General features: G+C 46.2%; 1 protein-coding gene across 6 annotated transcripts in view; it reads left to right on the forward strand.

Annotated features, from left to right (window-relative positions):
* Positions 1 to 2,392: 2,392 nt before the first annotated feature.
* GOLGA2 (golgin A2) overlaps positions 2,393 to 27,324 on the forward strand; it is a 236,504-nt gene continuing 211,572 nt past the window's right edge. For 3 of the 6 annotated variants that reach the window (XM_069236974.1, XM_069236975.1, XM_069236976.1), the window contains exons 1-3: positions 2,393 to 2,547; positions 5,228 to 5,353; positions 18,947 to 19,027. In XM_069236974.1, the coding sequence (XP_069093075.1) occupies positions 2,500 to 2,547; positions 5,228 to 5,353; positions 18,947 to 19,027 (255 nt within the window). In that variant the 5' untranslated portion in view covers positions 2,393 to 2,499. The remainder of the gene's footprint in view (positions 2,548 to 5,227; positions 5,354 to 18,946; positions 19,028 to 27,324) is intronic. The other 3 variants (XM_069236977.1, XM_069236978.1, XM_069236979.1) reach the window with 1 other exon arrangement.

Below are 27,324 nucleotides of genomic sequence, written 5' to 3' on the forward strand. Positions count from 1 at the left end.
AGTACAGCAACTTTTGCTGCACCTTGGGAGCTCAACACCTTGAAAGAGTAACCTCTTACGCCTTTTTGGGTAAAATCGTCTGTGGGAGCCTTAAAGACAGAGAGCACATCAAGCGCAACCAAAGGAAGGCCCAATCCCAAGCTAACGGTCTGAATGCCTTATATAGGGCAACGGGCAGAAGGCACTTTAAACACCTCTTAGAGGTTTTATCGGGTGAAGATACCTCCGTCTCTACTGTATGGTATAGAGCATATCGCGGTATAAAAATGGATCTTTCTTGATAAACTTGAGGGATGTGTCTTAAGTAATATTTTAACTGTATACTCTGCCTTTTTGGCACCAATATTAAGACTTGAGTTGGGCTTGCGCAGTTCTTTTACTCAAGGCCTGGCTGCAGTAATTCGCTGGATGTTTAACCTGATGATGTGCAGTGACGACTCTTTGCGGTCACTGCTAAAAAAAGAAATATTAGCTAGTCATACAGCAAAATATACCATCTGCAGGAATTTTCTATATGCCATGGATCATCTAAAATTAGATCCTTCTGCAATTTTTACTATCTCTCCAGCACTGCTCAAATCCACAATCAGGAAATCAACTTGGGCAGTGAGTTTCCGCCAGGACAGAACAGGCCTGCGCACACAGGCAGAGTTTTCACATAATATCCGATTCCTTAAGGCCAAGTGTAACACAGCCCTACCTCATCTGGAACATGTCTCATGGGTGAGAAGATTCTGGCTCCTGCTGCGAAAAGGGCAGCTTCCCCTTAATACAGTACAAGCCAGATGGTTTGGTTCCTCCCATATTTGTAATCTTTACCATAACAGCATCCAAGATGTGAAACATGTTGTTTTAATCTGCCCGGCCTTATTGCTTCATCGCCTCAAGTGCCTGCGCTCTATTTGTTTTAGTTTTTTTCTTTTAGTACTGCTTCCAATTTATTACACCTGATTTCGGTCAAGAGCTCGCTCCCCCATGTCCGCAGCACCACCTTGCTGTGTCCGTGTCTCTGACCCCCGCCCACGCTGCTGCTAGCGTGTTCGAGGCCCTCCTCCACCCGCAGGCATCCACCTGCACCTCATCCCTGGTGTCTAGGGGGCTTCTGGTAAGCGTTGCTAGACTCGTGTCATTTTCGCCGTATTTGTGACTGTATTCTGTGCCTAGCTTTATTGTGCCTTTTGCTCCATTTTTGCTTCCACTTGTGCTTTTTTGCTTCCATTTGTGCCTTTTTAGACTGTTGTAACAGCTTTTTCGCCCCTAGTGTGCTCCCCCTTGCCGCTTTCCCCTGCTGCTGCCTCCCTGCGGCACTTTTACGCCCCCACCCGCCAACTCCGCATCGCCAGCCTCGCCATTGTCCCCCGCATCCAGCGCAAGACCTCCGGTGCAGATCCTTCTCCTACCTCGCCACCAAGACCTGGAACACCCTCCCTACCTCCCTGCGACAGACCCAGGACCTTCTCACCTTCAGGAGACTTCTTAAGACCTGGCTCTTCGACCAGTAGCAGCACCCCCCCCCCCCCCCCCCCCCCCTTTTTCAGTGCCTTGAAACCCTAACGGGTACGTAGCGCGCTTTACAAATGTTGTGATTGATTGATTACAAGCTGTGTAATAAACTATGTACTAGTTTAGACATCTTGTTAATTAAAGTTTAATCCTTTTTATTTCCGCTATGATTTTTTTTATAAATATGTATTATTTTATGTGGACCTCCACCGGAGTTCCGTAACATAATAAATAAATAAACTTGAAACCCATCCATCACAGATGCCACCAGTCAGGTGACCCTGCGAATAAGACGCTGGGCGCACGTGCCCTGGGCCTGTTGCAGGAACCACAACTATGTATGCCCTGTCATTAATTATAATGGCACGAGGGCCTAGGCCCCCCAACACTACAAGACCCGCAATTTAGTCTAGATTTTTGGAGCTAAAAATGTTATGTTTTGATGTTGCTACCGCCTGAAACTGTTTCTGTGTTAACAGAAGTACACTTTTGAAAATATCTCACTTTCTTTTTCTGAAACGTTGGCCTATATGCACAGTTCACGCGGAAAATAAAAAATACAAAACGTAGGTGCTGCTCTCTAGCGCCTCGCCAGGGTCTCTAAGCGCTACCATTGAACAGCTCCCTCCCCTCCCCGGCCTCGAACCCGAGCAGACATGCCTTGACTCCGCCCACACTGAACAAGTGCGCATGCGCAGCGTCCCCTGAGCGGTAACGCTCCGCCCACACTGAGACAGTGCGCATGCGCACACTCCCTCCCTTCTGTGACGCTCCGCCCATCGCTCCTGTGGCCTTGGACTTGACGCAGGCTCCGCCCACATCCTAAGGTCCTCCCCTAGTTCCTCCCTCTGTTTCCGGAAGGAGCGTGCACGCGGCCTGCGGGAGAGCGTCTGCTGCGCGTTGCGTGCTCGCGCGCGCCGGCCGCGGGCTGGTGCTGACGGGCCGGCCGCCGCGCGGTGCATGCCGGGAGGGCGGTGACGTGGTGGCCGCTCGGACATGGCTGACGGGAGCAGGCAGAGCAAGCTGGCGGCGGCCAAGAAGAAGGTGAGCCCGGGGCCGAGGGGAGGAGGGGCTCGTGTCAGCCTCTGCCGACAGGAGCACACGCTGACAGCTCCCCGGAGACTGACAGCCCCCCCTCCACAGACTGACAGCCCCCCCTCCACAGACTGACAGCCCCCCCTCACAGACTGACAGCCCCCCTCACAGACTGACAGCCCCCCTCTCCACAGACTGACAGCCCCCCCCTCCACAGACTGACAGCCCCCCCCTCCACAGACTGACAGCCCCCCCTCTCCACAGACTGACAGCCCCCCCTCTCCACAGACTGACAGCCCCCCCTCTCCACAGACTGACAGCCCCCCCAGCCCCCCCCTCCACAGACTGACAGCCCCCCTCACAGACTGACAGCCAGCCCCCCTCACAGACTGACAGCCAGCCCCCCTCCACAGACTGACAGCCAGCCCCCCTCCACAGACTGACAGCCAGCCCCCCCTCCACAGACTGACAGCCAGCCCCCCCTCCACAGACTGACAGCCAGCCCCCCCCTCCACAGACTGACAGCCAGCCCCCCCCTCCACAGACTGACAGCCAGCCCCCCCCTCCACAGACTGACAGCCAGCCCCCCTGCCTCCACAGACTGACAGCCAGCCCCCCCTCCACAGACTGACAGCCAGCCCCCCCCTCCACAGACTGACAGCCCCCCCCTCCACAGACTGACAGCCCCCCTCTCCACAGACTGACAGCCCCCCTCTCCACAGACTGACAGCCCCCCTCTCCACAGACTGACAGCCCCCCTCTCCACAGACTGACAGCCCCCCTCTCCACAGACTGACAGCCCCCCTCTCCACAGACTGACAGCCCCCCTCTCCACAGACTGACAGCCCCCCTCTCCACAGACTGACAGCCCCCCCTCTCCACAGACTGACAGCCCCCCCTCTCCACAGACTGACAGCCCCCCCTCTCCACAGACTGACAGCCCCCCCTCTCCACAGACTGACAGCCCCCCCTCTCCACAGACTGACAGCCCCCCCCTCCACAGACTGACAGCCCCCCTCTCCACAGACTGACAGCCCCCCCTCTCCACAGACTGACAGCCCCCCCTCTCCACAGACTGACAGCCCCCCCTCTCCACAGACTGACAGCCCCCCCTCTCCACAGACTGACAGCCCCCCTCTCCACAGACTGACAGCCCCCCTCTCCACAGACTGACAGCCCCCCCTCTCCACAGACTGACAGCCCCCCCTCTCCACAGACTGACAGCCCCCCCTCTCCACAGACTGACAGCCCCCCCTCTCCACAGACTGACAGCCCCCCCTCTCCACAGACTGACAGCCCCCCCTCTCCACAGACTGACAGCCCCCCCTCTCCACAGACTGACAGCCCCCCCTCTCCACAGACTGACAGCCCCCCCTCTCCACAGACTGACAGCCAGCCCCCCCTCTCCACAGACTGACAGCCCCCTCTGCCACCAACAGAAACACAGCCAGTACCAGGCCTGCACATACACCATCAGTATCTCCTGCACATACTGACAACCCCCTCCGGGAAAATTCCTGGCAGATCCCCTCCACCATAAAAACACGCCGTCAGCACTCTTTCCACCCACAGACTGTTTGTTATCATACCCTACACTTACTCACTGCCGCATCCACGGACAGTCTCACAGCCCCATGCAGGAAGGACACCATCAGCCTCTAATGACGAGCAGCGCACGCTCACAGCCCCCTGTCAGGAAACATCATGACAGATCCCTTCCACCAACTAAACGCTGTCGCCGCTCTCTCCACCAGCAAACACACTGTTACCACACCCTCCACTTACTGACGGGCCCACAGCAGGAAGGACACTGCCAGCCTCTCCTGACAGGAGCACACACTGACAGCCCCCAGCCAGGTGCCACTCCACGAGAAAGTGACAGTCAGACCCATACAGCATGAAACACACTGTCTGCACATGCTGAGCGCCACCCTCCCACCAGAAAAATGCTGACACCCCCCAACATAAGAAACACACTGTCACCACCTCTTCCACATACTGACTAATGTCTTCTACAACAACAAACGCAGCCAGTACCAGCCCTGTACATACACCATCAGTACTCCCTGCACACACTGACAGTCCCCAACACAACACACTGTCACCCCCCCTTCCACATACTGACAGGCCTTAACCAGGAAACAAACTGACAGAGCCCCCCCACCACCACAAACACATTGCACCATCCCGTCCATATACTACATAAATACCAACATAAACACAGCCAGTAGCAGCCTTGCAACTACAGCATCAGTGGCCCCTTCGCATACTGACAGTCCCCCCTAGCCAGGAGTGACCCTGCAAGAAAGTATCGGGCAGACTCCCCTCCCCCCCCCCCCAACATCATGAACACACTGTGTGCACATTCTGAGCGCCCCCCGAAACACGGAACACTCTGACAGCCCTCTTCCACTAAAAAGAAAACACAACTTCTGTATTGTCCTGCTTGTGCTAAGCTCCCCAAACAGGAAAAAACTGACCCCCACCCACCCGGCAGAATCACAAAAGCACATGGGCAACTCTACTTGCCTGACTACATAAATATTCTGCCAGGAAATATGAGTCCACCGTGAAACACACACAGGTATACTCAAGAAACCGAAAAAGAATTGGATTGTGCATGAAAAATGCCCTTTACTTGGAGGCCACGTTTATCTGATGTATTCTCTTTTAATGACTTTGTGCACAGCTGAAGGAATTCCAACAGAAAAGCACCCCTGTAGTACCTTCTGGGGCAAAGAAGAAAAGGAAAACAAAAGATGGAAGCCCTCGGCCTGAGACTCCCAACAGTGACAGCCGCCATTCTCAAGATCCCGTGAGTGTGTCTCTGTACTTTTGACTCCTCTGCGACTGCTCACCCGCTGTGAGGTCTCTGAGAGTCCGCTTGACAAGTGTGTTTGTGAAAATGCAGCAGTTAGATACTGTGCGTACTGACTTGTAACAGTCGTAAAATGTACAATTTGATTTCATTAACTTGTATTCTCCCTTCACAACCGAGCAGGTTGAACATCTCTTTGGAATGCTTTTCTCTAGAGATTTAAAGCCAGCACTAGCCACATAATTCACATATTCAGTAGAAATTAAGCCAGCACTAGCCACATAATTCACATATTCAGTAGAAATTGAGTATCTGTCTTCCTGATTCACTTGCCCTAACATGCTGCAGTCTCATTTATCTGACAAGGGCCTGTATGGAATCGCTTAATGTGAAAATGGTTATCCCCAGTCCAGATTTCTCCCATTTAATCTATCGAAAAAGGCTAAACTTTCGCTGTTTTCAGCTGCCACTCGAATTTCCTGTAGGTTGATGTTGCTGCCTTAAGATTTAAGTGTGCAGTAGCAGTTAATGAGGTGGGTTTCCTCACAGCACGTGTGCAAACTACGTAATGCACTTTGAGAAAGAGACAAATGAATTACAAAAGCACAAATTAGTAACTTGTGTGCTGCGGTCATACACAGTGGTATAACCAGTGTCTACAAGAAAGGTTGAATGAAATCGGTGGAAAATGTGTGCGATAAGGGGAGGGAACAGTTCAGATTTACTATTGGCACAAAGATGCTGAAGCCAAAACTGAAAAATAACAACAAACGGATTGGAGCATGGGATAAGAGACACCTTTGAAGAACCTTAAGGCGGCTCAGAGGGGTGTGGTGAACTGTTCAGCACTTTCCTGTATCCATGAAGAACCAAGTACAATAGGAATATGATGGTTAGTCTCAGGCAAAGGAAAACAGGATAAGCAAGAAACACACTTGAGATCACCACTCTGGCGCAGACACTCTGCTGGGGGCTGACTTTATACTAGCTTCTAGTGGATATATAAAAGCAAAATTGATATTTGTAATACCTGTGTAGGAAAGTACCCTTGTTGGCATGGTTACCCCCCCATGTTTTGTCTGATATTGATGCCAACTTGACTGAGAGTGTGCTGGGATCCTGCTAACCAGGCCCTAGCACCAGTGTTCTTTCCCAAAAGCTGTACCATTGTTTCCACAATTGGCACAACCCTGGCACCCAGTTAAGTCCCTTTTAAGTAAAAGGTACCCATAGTACCAAGAGCCCTGTGGCCAGGGACAGTCTTCAAGGGCTGCAGCATGTTTTATGCCACCCTGGGGGACCCCTCACCAAGCACATGCACACTGCCTTTGCAGCTCGCGTGTGCTGGTGGGGAGAAAAAGTCGACATGGCAACCACTACTTGTGGCATAGGTAAGGCACCCCGCAGGGTGCACCATACCACATGTGAGGGCATAGCTGCATGATCAATATGCCCCTACAGTGTCTAAGTCCATTCTTAGACCTTGTTAAGTGCAGTGTGGCCATATTGAGTATATGGTCTGGAGTTTGTCATTACAAACTCCACAGTTCCATAATGGCTTCCCTGAATACTGGGAAGGTTGGAATCATACATCTCAGCACAATAAGCCCAGACTGATGCCAGTGTTGGATTTATTGGAAAATGCACTCAGAGGGCATCTTAGAGAGAAAAAAACTGTATAACTTGCCAATGCTAAACAAAGTGGTATTGACACATATGTTGGTTACTTACTTGCACATGTACTTACCTGCAACTTGAATCTTGTGGTTCTAGAAATCCTCTCCTTTTGGCTGGAAAAAAAGAGGCTCTCTCCCGATGCCCAAAAACTCGGCCAAAAGTCTTTGGATACTGGTGGACAAGGGCCCATCTATGAAGCCCCAGATGGGTGCTGTCACCTCGGCCTGTGTTTTCTGGATTTGAAAAATAAAGGCAGTCTGAAAATAATTTACAAATGATGCCATCATTCAGATTAATATTGCATTGGTTTTGTCCTGCGTTGACTATGCTAATTTTCTCTACCTGAGACTTCCAGTGAATCTAACTCAACAGCTGCAATTAGTTAAAAATCAGGAAGCCAGGCAGGTGTGGCATCAGCCTAGATCATGTCATATCACTCCTCTCCTGGAGAAACTTCACTGGCTTCTGATAGTTCGGGGAACCATCTTCAAAACTGGTTGCCTAAACTTCAAAGCTCTCCATGATGTTTATTTCAGCTAAAATCCAGAAATACTTGCCGAAGCGTAACCTTATATCATCCTACCAAAACCCCCTGGAGGTTCCAAAGTTTATTCTAACAAACCTTGATGGTACCAGATTGGCATTGATGGCCCCAAAGTTATGGAACTCCTTTCCTGCGGAGATAATGGCTTCCACCATTTATATGAAATTTAGGTCTTTGCTGAAAACCTGGCTCTTTAGACAGGTCGGTAGCCAAGTCAAAGCAGTCTGCATCTCCGCTCCAGCACCATGACACCCTTCAGTGTGTACACTCGCTTTATAAATCCATTATATCATAACATTGTAACATAACATCTTTAGTAATTTGAGTATTTATTATGTGTGTACTTGTTTGTGTATTTTTTGTGAATTACTGTTTTAATGTTTGAAATTTAAATTGTACAAATTGCTTGGAGGGCCGGGCTCCCAGTGGTGATTTAGTGGGGGTCCTCAGGAATCAAGTTTGTGGGCCATTGCTCTAGTACTGTAATTGTTGTTCATTCTGAGGTCGAACAGTACGCTCACCCGTTATGCCAGAGGTAAATGGCTACAGTTGATAAAATTGGAGCACAGTAACCCTTCTGGGACTCCCATACCTGCTCTCATTCCAGTCAATAAAGTATTGTCATTTTTGACTGTGAACGATTTCCCTTATTGTAGAAGTGTTTGGAATTTTTCTGTAGCCTTATAAGATTCCAGCACCCTAACTGTGTAACGTCGGAATCAGATGAAGGTCATATTCCCTCTTCTCCCTGCATTGACTCTTTCTGAACTCTAACACCAATGCCCAGTAACCACTGATATTTCTGAGGGGCTCAGACAATGGCTTGCTTTGGGAGGGGATATGAGGTGGCAGAGCATAGGCTGTGGGTGAGGGCCGTGTCTAGCACCAACATTTGAAAGTGTTGCATGTTTAAGTTCTAGGTAGTCAGTGGGTGAAGTGGATATCATTATCCATCGCTCAGGCAATTGAAGTATATGTGTGCTACATATACAAGTTGAACATCAACACCTGCCCCCCCTTGACTTAAGAAATGTCATTTGTCTATAACTTCAGCCAGGCAAACCTAAAAATAGCAGAGTAAGCATCAGTCAGTCATTTTCAGGTGTGTTACATCCCTTCCCTAACCAACCAGATTTTAAGATGTAGGAACTACGACATGGCTGTGCAACAGCCGGAGACATTCATGATCTGCATATGGTGGTGAAGGAGGCGGCAGTATACAGGACCGTGCACCAAAGCAAAACTGCTTTCTTATTGCGATTTATAGTGGAACTCAGCATGAAGGGGCACATTGGAACCGTGTCCTACAGGATACTCCATCCCTTGTCTGAGCAGGGGCTGAGCTGCATAAATCGGAGTGCTGCCCTTTAACTTAGTCACTTGACTCAACCTGAGAACCCACAAAAGGTTGTTTTTCAGTTTTGCCTCAGGCCGTTAAACAAGGCAGCTTTCAAAGAGGAAGGAGCGCAGGTAAAAAGGAAACGCTTTGTGTTTCTCCTATGAAGGCACAGTATTGGATAACCCATGATGTACTCTGGGACGTGCTCTCAGGCCTGGCAGAAGCTTACATGAAATCTCTGCAAAGCTTGCCTTTCTGTACACTTATGGGACAGTTGCTGCCTTTGGCCAGTAAAGTTCTTCAGAGACGATGTACTAAGAAGGCTTCTGAGGTACACTCAATTAATTTGCAATTGCTACTAGTCGAGCCCAAAGATCCTCGGACTCCAGAACAGCTGCAGTTCATAGTGGGTCTGTGAGAAGACGCCCCCACTCTTTGACCAGGTGCAGTACATAGTCTGTGAGGAGTAGCCCCCCAGGTCTTTGAAAAGTTGCAGTTCATAGTGTTGTCTTTGTGGAGCACCACCCCCACACTCTTTGAACAGTTGCAGTTCATAGTGGATCCGTGAGAGGAAGCTTGCCCACTTTTTGAGCTGCTGAGCTCCCATTTATTCAAGGCAGATAAAACAATGGTCTTAGGGTCCAGCTGCCATGCTGGAATTAACAAACATGGGAAGTGGGATTGCATGTATATATTAAAAAAATATTCATGCACTTGATTCCTTTGACACTTAACATCTTGGAGTGATAATGCATTGGCTTCTGCTTTCCAGATAATAGAACTGCTTTATTATTTTGAAAATTACCTTATATTTTGTAAACACAGAAATGTCACTCCGGCTGATTACCAAGATGTTTTTTTTTTAATTATCCTAGTATTTTATTTTTTGCATATGAAAATTATTCACATTAAAATGCTAGCATGCAAATTTACATTTGCAAAAATTGCGGAATCGGGGCATTGATGGAAGTTGCGGTAGAGACTTTGTCCCTGGGAAACATCATTGTATCTTCACTATTGTACAGTTGGACATTGTTTAGAAATTCTATGTTTAAAAAAAAAAAAAAAAAAAAAAAAAAACTTCTGATACATGAAGTTTGCCAGGAACGCCCAGTTCTCTACTCTTCCCAAAGAGGAGCCAGTCATTCAGACAGGTTAGGTGAGTTTTTTGTTTATGGAGCCACTGACACAAGAATTGCACTTGCGATAAAACAGACCTGCTTGTATTAATGCTGGTATAAATTATTTGGCAAAACTGAAGGGCATAAAATGAATTAATGATGCTGTGTTAAAGCGTATATCGCACAAAGAGGGCTTGCCCTATATATTAATCAAAATATGAATACTCCTATATCGGTCTCTCACAAAAGACTAGTTTAGAGTTTCGTATGCGCAAATTGTAGAAACATAACTCCTATGTTAGACAAAAGGGGATGGATGTAGGTGTTAGTTGATCAGTTGAATGGTCTCCAATATTCTGTCAGTAATGTTGTGTATTTTGTCCCCTTAAAAGAAGTTGCCATTGACTCTTTGTCTTGACACAACTGCTTTATGCCTTTCCCCATCCCCTCTGCTTGGCTCTGCTACAGGCCACATCACTGTTGATGAGCGAATTAAATCTCTTCACAACCCCCCCGGCACTGCCGCGATGACTCTCCTTTTAAAATAAGCGCATTCAGCCTCAAAGGGCAGCTATGGCAGGTCGCTACTTCCTTGGCACCGATCTAGTTCGAGTCTCATGGGCCATAGCTCTTTAATAACTAGACATCTATTGCTTCTGAAGTCACAGTTTGAGCCTGTGCATATTACAGTAATAATACCAAGACGTGTTCGATGAAGGGTTTGGGCCAGTTCGTGGCGGTGGGGAGGTGGGTTTGATAGCACTTGAAAGTTCTAAGACCTTGTTTTCACGTCTTGCACTTAAGTGACTGGGAAGGTCACTACTGGTCCTTACTCTTTGTGAGTTTAACGTTACAGTTAAAAGTTTCCTAAGTAGGGTCCACTGGAGAGGTTCAATGCAAGCACCCTCTATATTGCATTGTGGACATTCCAAGCCAGCCCCTGTGCCTCACAGCACAGTGTTGTCAAGGTGGTTTCAACTCTCATGTCAGGTGCTCATTGCCAGCTGCACGTCATAAGATACGGATTGGTCACAGCTTGTTTAAGATTTCATGGTAGATGATGTCACAGTGTGACTTGATCAGGGGTTGGGCCTTTCTTTCATGGCAGATGCTCAGTCCCAACTGCCGCATGTCACTACAGGACTAATTCATGTTGCTTAATTTTAAAACACATGCTTCTCCTGCTTACCATGTTCTAGGTGCCTTGATGGAAAAGTAGTTGTGCAAGTAAACGATTTTTCTTCTTATTTATTTTCGTGGAAGTGAGTACTTGCCACTCCGTAAGACATTTATTCCCAGTTTGTTCATACCCAACTTGATACTCTTTGCAGACTTCAGGGAAAAAAAACTTTTTTGTGGGCTTATGGTTGGCAGTTCACTAAAGTGTTTATAATAATACCACCTACCTTCCCTCTTGTTGTCACACCAACTCACAGCTCTGCAGCCTTTCTGTGTCTGGGCACCACTTAAGCTTGTACTTTGGGATCTAGGCCATGTTTGCTCCTCTGAATACGGGTCCTCAAGCATGGTCTTTTGTGGCAGAACGTATGTGGCCCTCACTGTCTGCATTATTGATTCAGCTGCTGTGCTTTGTGCCAGACCGAAGAGCTGCTTGTTTTTGCTACCTTTGGTTCGGTTCACTCCAAAACGAGGGGTGTTCTAGTCCCGTTGATGGGAGAGCCCTTTTCACAAATCCTTTTATGATGGTTCCTCTGGGATGCAGGCTTTGTATTTGTTGGTGACTGGTTCACAGTCCTGAGTGTGGACAAAGGAGAGCACTTCTTGCTTTGCAGGAGTTCTGAGCAGTCATGCTCTTTGTGCAAGAATATATTGTTTTTTTCCAATTTTAGTTTGTACTTGTTTGTAATTTTATTATGGTACACCCAATGGTTGCTCTTAGATCTAGCATCCTTGGCAAGGTTTCCCCTGACGTTTTGCCTTCGGACCTACTGTTTCTGCTGGCTCTAGGACAATGGTCACTTTACCACTGCTAACCAGTGCTAAAGTGCATGTGCTCTCTGCTAATTGACATATTTAATGTACTTATAAGTCCCTAGGAAGATGCACTACCTGTACCCATGGCTGCTGGTGGGCCTGCAGCACTGATTGTGCCACCCACTTCAGTAGCTCTTTAAACATGACTCAGGCCTGCCACTGCACAGCCTGTGTGTGCACTTTTAAACTGACGCATCAGCCTGGCATGTTAAACCTCTTGCCAGGCCCAAACCTTTCTTTTTAGTACATATGTCACCCCTAAGGTAGGCCCTAGGCAGCCCAAATGCAAAGTGCAGTATTTAAAAATTAGAGCATGTACTTCTTGAGTTTTGCGTGTCTTAGTAGTGAAAAATTCTTAAATTTGATATTCACTACTGCAGGGCCTATCTTTCCCATTTCAATAAAATTGGGATTACCACATCAGGGCTCTCACAATCATAAAAATTTTACAAGACCTGCAGGTCGAGTAACTTAAATAATCTACTCAACCTAACTGTAATGTACTTGACCGTAAACGGGTCTCAAATTGTGTGGTCCTAGGCAAATAGTTTACAGAGTCCCCTTTTTCTTAATTCTCACATATGATTGCACCTTCAAATATGTGAGCTCAGCATTTCTGCAGTACGAACAAATCTCTTTTGTTTGATTAAGTAGAATAAAGTTTGCTGCATGCATCACAAGAATCTAGCCCACATACCCATGAGGTCTAGCCCACATAACCTAGGACTTGTTTAGTTTACTAACAACATTGCCATCAGGGCAGGAGTGTTTCTCACTTTGTTCACACACTCAATTTTAATAAATAAACTACTAAACCACGATGTGGTAACATATTGCCATCTGCACACAGTAACTTTCCAAGAAATGTCCAAAAACCTCTCCACTAACTTGCAGCTTTACTGATAAAACTATATAGTGTATTAACAATCGGTGAAAATTGGGTTTCAGAAAACCTATCCTTTGCACATCAACATGTAAAGTATTCTGAATTGTTTTCATCTTATTAAAATATTTTTTCACCACCTAAATAAACAAGCATTTGGAATGCAGTGGGTCTCGCATTAGCTCAAAGTGGTTATTAGCGTTGTAAACTCCTAACCGGACTTTTCTTGCCACCTAAATTGAAAATATAAGGCAAAACAATTTCACATAAGCGAGCTGATTCACAGTGCCACGGCCGCCGTGAGCCTCAGCGTGAAGAGTCACACAAAAGGAAAAAGAAGTTCGTTCGCAGTCAAACTTATTGGCAAAAGTGCAATTAGCCATCTAACGGGGGCGATGGCCAAGGCAGTAACAAAACCTCCCCAAGGAGGGACAAATGTAAACCCTTCACCAGTGTCATCAAAGGATTTTTGAAGGGCAAGCCCACGAACGAGTGGTAATGATGGGCGTGTGAGGTCGGCGTTGTTAAAAGCCCAGATACATATCAACACGTCGGAAAAGCAGCGTTTGCACTTCTAAGCTGAACCTAAAAAAGGGCTTTCACGACTACTGAAATATACTTTGAAATGTTTGCACAGTTGACTTAGTCATTTCAGTGTTGTGTGTTAGGAAGAACCTGACACACTATCTCCTTTTATTTTACATTCTAAGCAGCAGGTCACACAGTTCACCTTACAAAGTCCTGGAACTCTGCAGTCAGAAGGAAAATTAATTGTTAGAAAATCAGACTTTTGGCCTCTGTCTGTGAACACAGAGCAAATGTGACATAAGAACAAGATTTAAAGGCATCTTTTATTGTCCCTCCACTTTTCAACTGAACAGAACACCTGTTCATTGTCAACTCGCCAGAAGGGACGAGTAAGTATTAAAAATAGCTCGACCGGATCAAATGAGACTCGCCAATGTAAGTGGTCGAGTGGAATTTTCGAGCCCTGATATAACATTTTAAAAGTGTAGTTTCCAATTTGGAAGAGATGGGACCCCCAAGTTTGTTGTCTCTGGAACCACAATTTAAAATCACAGGATGAAGTCAGATTTTAAATTGTAATTCTGAAAATGCACCTTGGCATTTTCTTACTTTAACCATCTAGTGCGTCCTTCCTTAGTCTGAATACATGCCTGGGTTGGTAACAGCTGGGGTCTTGTGTATTCCCTCCAGACAGCCACACACAAATGGAGCTTAGGTGTGACTAACTGGCCCATCCATAGCCTGATGGGCCATCCTGGACAGGTTGAGAGGGAGGAGCTGACTCACCTGAATAAGCTGTGTCCCTTTCCCACACAAAGAGCCGCATACCCCCCACCTGGAGCCTGGAGCCAGGGCAGGAAGGACAGGGACTCTGCACTTCAAAGGCCTCTCTTTGAAGTCTCCCCCACTTCAAAGGCACCCCTTGGTATAAGAGCTCGACCTCAGACACCACCGGCTCAGTACACTTATGGACCTATATATACACTCCGCCAGAAAGGACTGCAGTGCTGCTGAAAGGACTGTTACTCTGCTGGATTCCTCCTCTGCTGACCTGTTGCACTCCTTGCTTGCTAGCGAGAAGGACTGGACCTGAAACTCTCCAACCCAGGTCCAAAGTGAGTCCAGTGGTTTGCCTCCTGTGTGAGGATAGACTCCATCGCATCGTCTTCAGACTCACTGCACCTTGATATTGCTGCACCGCCACTGCTACGTGGGGAAAGTCAATGCATCTCCTCTGCTGCGGGACTGATGCTGGCACATTGCCTCCTTTGCTTCCCTCATCGCCATCGACCCAAACCTGACTAAGGTACTTTTGTTCAGTGGACCTCATTGAGTCCCTATAGCAAGCCCGCACTCCATTGCGGTCGGCCTGAACTCTTGACTTTGTCCCGGCAGCGCAACCAGATATCCCTCTTAAGCGCTTATTGCTTCTAAGCGCTATTTAACATTTATTCCTTTAAAATTAATGTCTCGACTTCTACCTATTGGATTTTTGTCGTTTTGGTCATGTTTTGTTTACTAAATTAAGTTAGATTTTTCTAACCGGGTGTGGTACCTTTTTGTGTGGAGTTTCCATTGTTTTACTGTTTACACATTGTCTCTTAAGTTAAGCCTGACTGCTCAATGCCAAGCTACCAGAGAGTGAATGCAAGTTAATTTAGGGTGCCTTGTGTCTTGCCATGGCTAGGATTGTGGTTCCTGCGTGGACAGGGTGCATACCTCTGCTAACCAGAAACCCATTTTCTAACAGTTCCTTTGTGGGAAAGCTTATGCAAAATCCAGTTCCTGACATGGTTATGGTGTCAGACCAGTGATTAAGACTATAAGCCTCATTGGCTCAATGTAAAACATTATGTCAAATGCTGTAGGTCTAATCTTTTTTTTATTATTATTATTATAATATATATATATATATATATATATATATATATATGTTCCACACACACAGTAGGCCCACATTTTTAACTGTGAAAATCATATTTTAAAGCTAGTAGGCATTTCATAAATTGTGTTAAAGCTTGTAGAAAAGTATTGCATTACATGGAATCTCAGATTACTGTAGCAGGCCAGGATTTAGATGTTCGTGCCCTGTGTAGGGGCACACCCCACCTGAGAACGTAGTAGGGAGAATATTTCCACTTTGAAAATCTTTGCTTATCCCCTTAGGTGTTGAATATTGTTCAGCCCACTGTAATTTTGTGTATGTTTATATTTTTTGACTGCAGGCCTGAAGGTTGCCTTGTGGAAAGTTTATGCAGAATTCAGTAGGCCAGAGTTGGTTATGTTGACAAGCCAATGATAAAGGCTGCTGGTCTGATTGGTTCCTTCTTTGGAAATGTTTTTAGATGCTATGGATCTGATAAGGTAATTATAAAAAAAAAGAAAAAAAAGTAGTCCACCTGACCAGTATATTGAGAAATGCATTTATTAAAGCCACTAGGCATTCAGGGGTGGATTGTTATGTTGTTTCGGAGGCTGTAGACTTTGTTGCATGGAGTCTCACAGATTTTTTAGGTGGCGAGGATTTTTGTGTTGGTTACTTTATATGAAAAACACAGAGTAGAAAATTTGGAGTGTGAGAATCTTATTACAGCCCTCTTCAGGGGGGTTGTATATTGTTTTGCCAAATGTCATGTATATTTTTATAATTAGCTGTAATTATGTATCTTTGTATAATTTAAGACTCTGTGCATAATTGTTGCTAGTTTTTGTGTAATATAGGAAGCCTCCGTTGGGGGTAACAGGCCACTGATAAAGAGAATAAGTCTAATTGGTTAATTGGTAAGTTATTTATAATGAAAATGTGTTAAGGCGAACAGGCGTTTAAGGATTCATCGTTATAACACTGTGTTAAAGCTCGTATGTATGTATAGTAGTATTCCTTTTGCGCAAATCTAGCCAAAAGGCAGCGGACCACTAAGAGAGGTACTGAGTTTCATAGATTCTCATAGATTACTGTAATTGTCAAGGTGTCTAGTATTGATTACCTCTCTGACAAAAGCGCAGGGCTAAATGCTTTGCACTTTGAGAATCCTTGTTTGGTCCTCTTAGGAAGGATTCTTTGTTTTACCAACTCAATTTTTCTACATATTTACATTTTCTTAATGTATTCTTTATGATAACCTTGTAGGAACGTTTATGCATCTTCTATGCAGCTGTCAGTTGATGCTTTCACCACTTCCCAGTGCAGCTGTCGGCCACTGGCCAGTGTTGGGGAGGTTTTGAAGGAACCTTCTGTGCAAGCACTGGACGCTTCCTTTTTAAGGTCGAGCGTAAGCGTACTACATCTTGTGTACTTTTTCTATACTTCTGCAGGCTAAAAGCCATTTCATTTGTTCGTTTCAGTGTCATTTAGAAATCCTTGTTTGCTAGTGGTCAGTCATGCCTATTTGTCCCTCCTTATTCTTTTAGGGAGCAGGAACTAATCACTTATATATGTTTTTGTTTGTGTTTATCTGTTCTTCTAGGACAATTTTTTTTCCTTGGTTTTCTGCTCATGTTCAGCAAAGCTTCCCCTTTCATTCTTTCTCTCAGCTAATGCAACCATGTTGTTCCTGCTTAAATTTCACCTGCTTTATTTAATCTTGCAATCTCTGAGTGTTTGCTTTTTCCAGGATGTTGTGACTTTTTTTTTTGTCAGGCAGCATATTACTCGTCTCCTCTTCCTCATAACCTGAATGCACAGTGTAAACGTGTCTCGAAACGGGCGCTGCGCTTCATTTTTCAGCACAGTGCCCAGAAGTCATTGGGGATGTCTTGAATTAAAAATTGCAGGGTGCAGTACCGTATGTGACCAAAAGAGGTCCCTAGGGACACCTAGTGACAGTCTGTAGTACTGCTCCTTTCTCTGCTCCGTGCACATTAGAACAGTAAATGTTGCAGTTTTTTACCAGCCAGCATACTATGTGTGAAAGCGTTAACATATCTATGTTGTTCCTGCTTACATTTCACATGCTTTACTTAATCTTGTGTAAAAAAAAAAAAAAAAAAAAAAAACGAATTGCAATTTTCAACGCCAAGAGCTCTGCATTACAAATGTTATTTTTCATAATCTCTTCCACTTTAAACCTCTACGCCTTCTGCTGCCCATCTGTGATCCCTGCGTGACTTAAGAATGGAAAGTGAAACCAGTGGGTGCATTTAATGTTCTGGTTTGTTATGATCTTACTAAAGTCTTTGTTTCCATCAGAATTACCAAAACTATGTGCTTTCCTTACTGCTAGTTTTGAATTATTTGTATTGTTGATTTACAAGCTAGCTGTGTTGTGTGCTAGAAAATTCAGCTCACTTTAAAAAATACTATAACTTTACAAGTCAGAAAAAGCAACGTAAAGACCAATCCCAGGGTAAAATAACCAGCTATTTGTAAGAAGGCATAAGCTGACACTTGATCTGTCTTTCAATGCACAGCAAATGCTTATACATAAAAACAAGATGTAAACTTGATTGCTGATCCAGTTTCTGAATGAACAAAACATCTGTTGATTGCAGCTCAAGCTCCCTCCCCAGAAGAGACCAGCAGCCTTAAAATAGCTCGCCCTGGTAAAATCTGACTCGTGATAGCGAGTGAGCGGATAGATTTTTTGAGGCCTGTGATAATTATTTTAGCGTCCCATGATGACCAACATAGCATTATGCTGGCCACCGCGGAGCAGTACAGCACTGATACAACTACACACATTAGCATTTGAAGATGGCCACACGGTAGCCATCTTGGAGTGGTATTGTGCATTGTACATCTTTTTTTGCTCCAAAATAATGTTGCCTTTACAAGCAACAACTGTGTTGAAATGATACACTATGTATGTACAGTATTGTTACAAGACTGATACATTTTGCTATTTGATACTACAGGCATTTGCCCATAAAATTTAGATGGTGAAATGTTTTCATTTTTCCTACTTTGATTCTAATGTATCTTCCATGTGTTGTTGAGTTTGCGTTTTGTTTTATGATGGATGGGTAAGTGAGTGAATGCAAGAAGGAATCAGTAAATGAGTGCATGAGTAAGAGTGATGTATGATTTATCGAGTGTCTAACCGCACCTGCACAGTTAGAATCCAGACATATATTTACTCATGACGGTAGTGGCCACTAAAACGTGGTAAATGGCAACCGCCGCACATCACTGAAGTGTCCTGTAGAAGAAGCTTTTGAGGCATGGACTTTCACCCCCTAACAAACAATACGTGGCTGCAGTTGTGGAGAGAGTTTTCTTTTATACATCTCTGCTCTTGACATTTGTCTTCATACGATGTGTGGCTAACTACAGGCTCGTAGTGCCATCCTCTGGATTACTGATTTGCTCCAGCAGTCGCTTGTTCTTTACTGCTCCATCTATTTAAAAGTACTCCCTTCTACTAACACACAGATCTGCTTGCTTCCTCTTTGCTGTTTTGTCTTTTCTGTCTAAGCAGCTTTCTCCTGCTTTCTCTCTCCTGTTTTACTTCATGATCTTCTGAATAGTCTGGTGGCTTTCTCTCCTGATTCTTTCCCTCTTTAGATTCATGCCTTTCTGAAGGGTCTGGTGTCTGATCTTCATAGGTCCAATGGGCTAGTCGTCCCGTCGTTGGACAGCATGAAGGTGAGGCCTGCACATGTGCAGTGACGTGCATGCTTGTGATCTGCCTTGCCCCGCTTGGAATATCTCTCCATCATTAACATTTGTTGTGTTTTGCCTCATTCTGGTGTATGTGGCTGGTGATTCTCTGGCGAGGAAGCTTTTTACCCTGTATGAGTATAAGCACTGTAGCTTTTTTGTGCTGTTCATGACACTTGTCTCATGCCTTTACTGCCACAGACATTGGTGGCTTTGTACCTGCTGCCTTGCTTTGTGGCACGTGTTTGTGTCTCATGATTGCAGGATCTGTGAAGGGACAGCGTCTCAAGTGTGTGTGTGTGTGGAGTTGGCACCATCTTTGTAGCTGCTGTTTGGCACCTCGATGGTTGGTTGTCTCTCGATGTTATGTTCTGTGAAGGTGGAGCTGACCAAGTGTGTGTGTACTGTGTAGATGTTGTCTGGCACATCAGTGCTTGTTTGTCTCATGATTGTAAGATCTGTTTAGAGGCAACTGGCTGTTTGTGTGTGTGAAATGGGCACCATCGTTGTAGGTGCTGTCTGGCTTTCCAGTGCTTCTTGTGTGTAAACAAAGTACACACAAGACTGCGGGCCTTTTCAATCTCTGCACCCAGCATCAGGAACAACATCTTGTATCGATGACGACTGCCCAACAATCCTCCAATTTAGGACAGAGTTAAACACTAACACCTTTAAGGAACACTACAATACAGTGCGTCAACCATCGACAACTCCGCTTTCTCTCCTCCTTGACAATGTACAGCACTCCACTTCCTTTGTGCTAGGATTGCGACACAGTAATACCATTGACAAACATTCATACGCACATGTTCTGAGAAGGGGCAGCTGGCCAAGTGTCTGTGGAGTGTGCATTCCTTTCACTACAGAGGATGCAGGGTCCAAGTGTTGACACTTCTGACAATGGACTCTCAAGCAGCATTACTAAAAGGGTCTTGTGAATTGGCTCTTCTCCCTTCTCAGCTGCATTGCCGGGTCGATGTCAGCCTTTACTCTATATGTGAATGTGTCCATGCTGTCTGTGCCTTCTTTTTCTGATAAGTTAAAAGTTTAATCCACACAATGTTTTCTTGCTCAGGCGATGCCCAGTCATGCATGGCATGCAGTCATTTGCCCAAAAATTGTTGAGGGCAGGTGGGTTCTAGATTTTTTTTATTGTACTGTCTACTTTTGGTGACCAGTGGCTATTTTCTTTTTTTTGTAAGAGAAAACAGCCCAAATATTTCCACTCTGCCATTGAAAGAGTTGGATTTTCATGCATGGACCACCTGCTGCTCCCTACAGTATAAGTTCCAGGCAGGCACTTTGCTCCGTAATACGCTAATCTTTTGTGTGTGGAAGACAGAGTACAGAATGACGTCTTGAATCACTCGGTATTGATTACAACCCATTTGTACCAAATGCTTCAATTACAAAACATGTGAAAACAATTATTGAGAAATGGTTCCAAAATAAGGTTGAAAATATAAAAACTAAAAGTGACATAAAGTATGCAGTTATGAGATAGAATATGTAGGAAGCTGGCCTGGTGTAAAGTTGACACCTATGGTGTTTGCACCTTATACCAGGTCCAGGCAACCCCTATTAGTTAGTGAACAGTGTCTAGGAAGCCAGCGCTCTCTAGTGGTAGCTGTGGTGAGCAGCCAAGACTTATCTAGGAGGAGTGTGAAGCACTTGCAATGCCACAGTAGTCACACAGCAACTTATCACACATGAAAGGAACCGCACAGTGTTACAGAAGTAAAGGTACTTAATTACAGTAGCACTGAACTAGATCATTCCCCCCGACTTAAGGTCAAAACACACTATATACACAGTCAGTATCAGGAATTAGCATAGGAGAACAACCATTGGCAAGAAATAGCAGAAAATAGCTAGAGCCCGTTTTGGTGGGGGTGGCTGGTGGGGAAGCAAACCATATACTAAAATAGTTGGACACAAAATTAGGTCCCCCACCTGCGATTGTGGAATAGTTAGGAGCTGGGGGAACTCGGGACCCTTACCGGTGAGTGCCTAGATGACCCCCAGTGACCGGGAGAGCAGAGGTAAGTTACCTGGTCTTCCCAAAGACTAAAAAGGGAACTTGGAGAGGGAAGATTGCAATACCAGTTCAGTGGAACCCAGCGGTGGATTCTGGTAGAAGAGGACCTGTAAAAAAATGGGACAGAGTCCAGTTCACGCAGGAGTGTCCAGGTGGGGCAGGAGCCACTACCCACCCTTATGTGACTGAGGATCCGGGTCGATAATGGAAGATAAAGATCAGCTGTGGAGTCCAGGAGCTTCAGGGAGGTCCTTGAAGTCGTGCAGCAGATGTTCCATGCCGGTTGCCGGGTTACAGTCGGGTCAGTGGTCAGGATGACCATCAACAAGCCTTGGCAGATGCAAATCCGAGCACAAGAGGATTTGCAGAGCAGAGGACCAGCAAGGTGCAGGGGACCCGGGCTGACCCTCAACAGCCGGAAGAGCCAGCAGAAGCAGTCGGAGCCCCCACAGGCAACCCACTAGCAGCAGGCACGGTAAGTTGCGGTGAGACATAATCAGCACACCTGGAAAGGAGTCCCACGTTGCTGAAGCAGCAGAGGAGAGACTGTCCTTGCAAGGATGAAGTGCTGGAAGCCGGTGCTACTTGGACCCTGAAGATCCCTTGGGGCAGGAATCAAGCCTTGGTTACTGCAAGAGTCAATCAATCAATCAATCAGGTGACTTGTAGAGTGCGGCTGTTCACCCTACAATGTGCCCTTCATAGCAAGCCAGTGGCGCGGGGAGGCTACCCCTCCCCACCCTTGTAACACCTATTTCCAAGAGAGAGTGTGTTGCATCCTCTCTCCCAAAGGAAATCCTTTTTTCTGCCTTCCCCTGCTTGAGCGGGTCAAGCAGCAGGAGGGCAGAAACCGGTCTGAGGGACTGCAGCACCCTGGGCTGCCGTCAAACCCTGGAAGACTGGTCAAAGCAATACCGGGGGAGGGCTCCTCTAAGAAGCCCCCAGAGTGCATGGAATCATGCCACCAATACTGGCATTAGTATTGGGGTATGATTCCAACATGTTTGATACCCAGGTTCAGAGTTACCATTATGTAGCTGTACCACAGGTATTGTGACCTGTGGCCAGTACAAGGATAAAATGGCTTCCCTGCATTGAACTGGACAGAACTCATTCATGGGTGCCCACACACAGGGACCTGCACCCTGCCATCTGGGCTAGGAGGACCTACCATAAGGGATAACTTGCTGTGAAAGGGTGCATGCACCTTTTCATGCATGCTGCAATGGCAGGCCTGCAACACGTTTTGCATGAGCTCCACGTGTGGCATAATACATGCTGCAACCCATATGGGGGCCCTGGTGTACCAGTGCCCTGGGTACCCAAGTACCATATATTAGGGTCTTACAGGGGTACACCAGGATGCAAATTGTGGGGTATAAAGGTTACCAAAGTAACCAAGAGAGCGCAAACACCGGGGTCCTGGTTAGCAGTCTAAATACTGATAACCAGGCAAAAAGTGGAGGTAACCATGCCAAAAAGAGTGACTTTCCTACAGAATAGTCAGAAGGTAGGTAGGGTTGGGAAGGAGCATGGGTGATGGCAACACTTAAAAACAATGGGCTTCAGCAGCACCCCAGAAAGTAAAGTTACATTGTGGGGAGCAGCTGGAGTAGCGAGAGGAGGAAAGGAGGGATGCCAAAGACGAAGTTGCAGAGCACGAAGAAGTGAGAGAACAGGGCCACTGGGCTTGGGGAAGCTTAGCATATAGCGGGGGTATCATTTTAAATAGGCAGAAAAGCAGTATTAGAGTATGGACCACTGGGAACCACATGAAGTTTCTAAGTAGACCATTCTGAATAAGTGACTTTACAGTACAGATACAGTCTTTCAAACTAGTTGCTTTCAAAGAGTTTAATCTGGAGCAGTAGTATTTCGAAGCAAAGGGTTTCACTCGTGCACCCAAAGCTGGGGGTACAGACTGCACTTAATTTGTGAATTTGTACAAGTAACAACGTTTACTGGACTGCGTTTTGTCATATCCTACTGTGGGTCCATCCAGATCTGGTTGTGCTTTATTTGCTGCCTGACTGCCTTCCATCCTATGGTTTTTTTTCTGCTGCAAGCCTGATTTATTCCCCCCTATACTCCTAATTCCTGTGTATAATTGCACAGAAAAGAAAAAGGTCAGGCTGTATCTTTACCTTCCACCCAAAGGGCTTTGATTAGAGCAGTTTAATTAGTCACAGCCTGTACATTGCATGGCTTTGTTAGGGACCACTGCACAGCGTGACGTTATTTGTACTGGCTCCTTTGCTGAGAGGTCTGGGCAGTGTGACTCTTGCCTCCCTCTGTCTGTTGCTTGTACTAGCTCCTCAGCTGTGTAATCCATGCAGTATGACCTTTGCCCCTCGCTCTCCGTTGTTTGTACTGGCTCCTCAGCTGTGAGGTCTGGGTGTTTCTTGCCCCTTAAGTCACGCCGGACTGCATAGAGAGGTTAAAGTCTCTGCCCCATACTATCCAATGATGAGTATCTGTCAGCAAGCGGCGTCTCAGGGACTTATAAAATCCTGGGTTGCTCATCAGCGATCAATCCAAAGGGTTTCAAAGGAGTCCCTTTGCAGATTGATGCAACCCCTCTCGCATATGTGGAGTATGAGGAGAAAAATCTGTGAGCTCCATTTTGTAGTGAATGCAGAGGACAATGTCCTTGCCAAATCAGACTCTTCAATTAAAGCCTCATCTATCTGGTGTCGGGTAAAGCAGGATAAAATAAGCCAGGGTTTTCAAGGATCATTAACCCCAAGCACAGTCCACATCAGGAACCTGAGGGTATTATTGTGATTGGACGTTGTTAATGTATTGTCTGAAGTGTGGTGGAGACCCCCCCACTTACTGCGCAGTAGACTCAGAGATGCAATCATGGTAGGTGTCCAGCTGTTAAATCTGTTTGTACTGCAAAATGCCAATCTTCCCTTTCTCAACCCTCACCCACATAAAGCCCAAACATCGCAATGAATTACCCTATGAAGAACAGTAATGCAAAACCCCCAAAAAAATGCTTATTTTGCGTATGCATGTTCCTCATAGTATCTCTACACCCTCGGGGTAGACCAGATGAGCTAGTCGTATTGGGGTTAATTTATGGTGTAGTGCTGGTTTGTCCATGTTTCTTTACAAGTGGAGAGCTGACACCCTTTAGGTGAAGACCCCGTCGCATGCAGCCCAGCATGGCTGCAGGCTGTGCCATTCCGTTCAGTGGCCGCACCCCAAAGCCCCTCCAGCCCTCAATCAGCACTCACATCTGGTAAGTTGTACCCCTGGGTCCACTACAAAGAACATGTCTGAGTCAGTTACCTCTATGGTGCCTGCTTATGGTGTTTGTTTGAAGTCATTGTTCGGTGGACACGTAGAGGCGGGGGAGTGATGGCCATTCTCTTCCTGCTGCGTGTGGCAGGTGGTTCATAAATTTGTGCACCTCATCTGGGGTCATGAATATTTGAGGCTTACCTTTGGAAGTGACGCGCAGTCTGGCAGGGTAGAGCGTGACATTGCACATCATGCTTGTAGAGCTTTTGCTTGACCAGAATCTGCCGTCTTGGACTGCTCAGGTGAAATCTGGTTAGAAGGAACCGCATGTTGCCATTGTGCTGGACCCTGCCCCTCTCTTGAGTCACCCTGAGGACAGTGTCTCTGTACCAGTAGTTGAGTAGCTTGGTGATTTAGAGGGAGCAGTGGGACGCTCGACATCGGGCTTTGGGTCTTGAGAAAGGTGCTTCTGCCCAAAGATGGCAGCACGCATGCTTTCAACACATTCTTCTGTCTTTGGCACGTTGATGAATTACGGTATTTACACAATTTGCAAATTGCTCTGCCTTGACCTGCCTTCCAGGGCCTCTTTTTTTGGCTTGACACGGGCAAGTTCAGCTGTCAGCTTGCCTTGTCACCTGTTGAGTGACATCATCCTGCACATCCAGTATTCGCCTTTCTGGTGATTGAGGCACTCTTTCATGTCATTCCTGTGCTGTCAGCTAGTCCACCTTGTTGCTTAATGTAGATAGGCTGCCCAGCATTTCCAGCAGCAGGGTTTTTATGCTTATTTTCCCTTGGGTAGTCAAGTCTCCTGTTCCATATGCACTCTCAAGAGCTGCATCAGTTTGTGTGCTGTCTTTGGGTGCCCTTGTTTTCCCTTTAAAGGTAAGGCCTGTTTGCCGGACGTCTGCCGTGCCTAAGCTGTGGAGGATGTTGGACATGCTGGCGATAAAGCATTGTGTCCAGGGGTAATTTTGCCCAGCAACTGTCACCCTCCATGTGAGCCACCAGCGCCCCGTGTTTTGGTCAAAGTTGATCACTGATGACACCTGCACCGAAGCCGCCCGCACACTGTGTGCGACAGGAGAGGCAGCTCCAGTGGGAGGGGTGCCCCAGATGGACTTAGCCCATGCTTGCTCCCAGGCCTGCCAGGTTCCAGCCCAGCTAAGATCAAGCTACAATCCTCCTGCCATCTCTCATCAATGCCGAAGCCAGCCATGGCCCTTATTGGTACACCCAGGGCCCCTGGTATTACTTAACTGCGACTTTCCTGGTCCGCAGGCTGCTGCCACGCTGACCGCCTTTAACCAGGCCAGGCTGCATCTGAAGCTGGTACCGTGGAGTGGGTTTGAAGATGGGGGGGGGGTTGGTGGGGGCATGGTTGTTAAGGAGGCTGACTCGCCGGTCTCTGCGGAGTATCGGTGTGAGTGCTCTCTGCTTGTGAGCAGTTTCACTAGTTTGCAGTCACCGCCCTCCGTGTCCTCAGGCAAAGTGGCCACCGCCAGATCCTGTAGAGGCAGGAGCCTCACCAGGCCGCTTGCTTCCTCAGGCTGCACTTTCTCCCCCAGCTCCAGTTCCTCTGTGCTGGTGCCGTGTCGTTGCTTAGTGTGTCCCGCAAATATTTCATAGGTGTTCATGTGTCGATGCACCCCTAAAGCGGATACATTTGATGGATTGTAGCTTTGGCCTTGCCAGCTCCTCGTCATCTTTCAGTGCACCCTCTAGTGCACTTTAATTTAAAGAACATTGCTGTAGTTTCTAATTGTAAAGATTGATTTCTACTTTTTTTTGTTAAAGTGGTAAAGTGTCTCTTTACCCGGGCTTAGGCATCTGAAATAACAAGGCACTGTGAAATCGTGCCAGGATCTGTCATCAGTCTTATTCTATCTTGGGCATCTAGAACTACTTTGTCTCAACAGTTGAAATAATTTGACTAGTGTAGACATATGATGCAATAGCAAAAATAATGTATGCATTTTTTGTTGCAGTAGTGTTTTCTTTTTAGGTTTTGCTTACAAGCTGTGCTTGCGAAGTCTGATTTATATTAAAAGAAATAATAATAATTCAAAAGGGGCTTAGAACCCGCACCCATACTTAATATTCGTAGTCTTCCTGGACACTTCTGATTGGTCAGCAGCCTCAGGGTCATGTCCTCAAGGTTCACTTCCGATTTCTCTGCTGTTCTTGGAGCCTGGACGAAGTAGTTTCCGGCTGCTAGCTATTGGTTGGCAGCCAGTCTCCTTGCACTGCTGCATGCTTCGCAAGCTACTCAATTTTTTTTATTACTTTTTAGCGCTCCATAAGTGTGCTTGTGTTTTCAAACGGTCTCCCCTCCTTCGTCGCATTCTTTGCGCATAATGCATAGTTGTTGCTTGTTTTTTTAGTAGACAAGGAGAGATTAATTGATTTGCCCAGAATCACAGGAGGTTGAGCCGACACCAAGACTCCAGTGAAATAGAAGCAAGGTTTTTTTGAGGTAGCATTTTCAAGAACTAAAAATGTGGTGTTTGTCTAAACTTTTAGACATTTATCACTGTGAATTGTCATGAATGCAATTACACGAAATGCATAATGCAAGGTCCAGTTTCTGTATTTGTTCTGGCAGATGTAGGTAGAAGTGTCAGTTTATTGTTCAGTTAATTGAAATCATTACAAGACAAACAAGCTCAGTGAATAATATTTGTGTTAAAATTCGGTCACATTAAAATAACCTATAAAGATAACATAACAAAATAAAAAGTGCAATTCTGTTAAGAGGCAGTTAGTGTTTGTCTCCATTTTCAAGAGATGTTTAGAATTCCTTTGAACCTACGCGCGCCGTGCTGGCTACCCCTACTGACTGGGAAAGCAGCCGCCTTAGTATAGTAACTTATTTTGCACATCTAGCCAAGGCCCAAGCCATCAAGTGTGAAAAGCAGATATTGGATGTCTCAGTGCAAAGTCTGCGCCCCCAAGGCCAAAGCTACAGATTTTATTAACTTTCTTCTATCTG

This window comes from Pleurodeles waltl, chromosome 6 (assembly GCF_031143425.1).
Source record: "Pleurodeles waltl isolate 20211129_DDA chromosome 6, aPleWal1.hap1.20221129, whole genome shotgun sequence".
Taxonomy (NCBI): Eukaryota; Metazoa; Chordata; class Amphibia; order Caudata; family Salamandridae; genus Pleurodeles; species Pleurodeles waltl.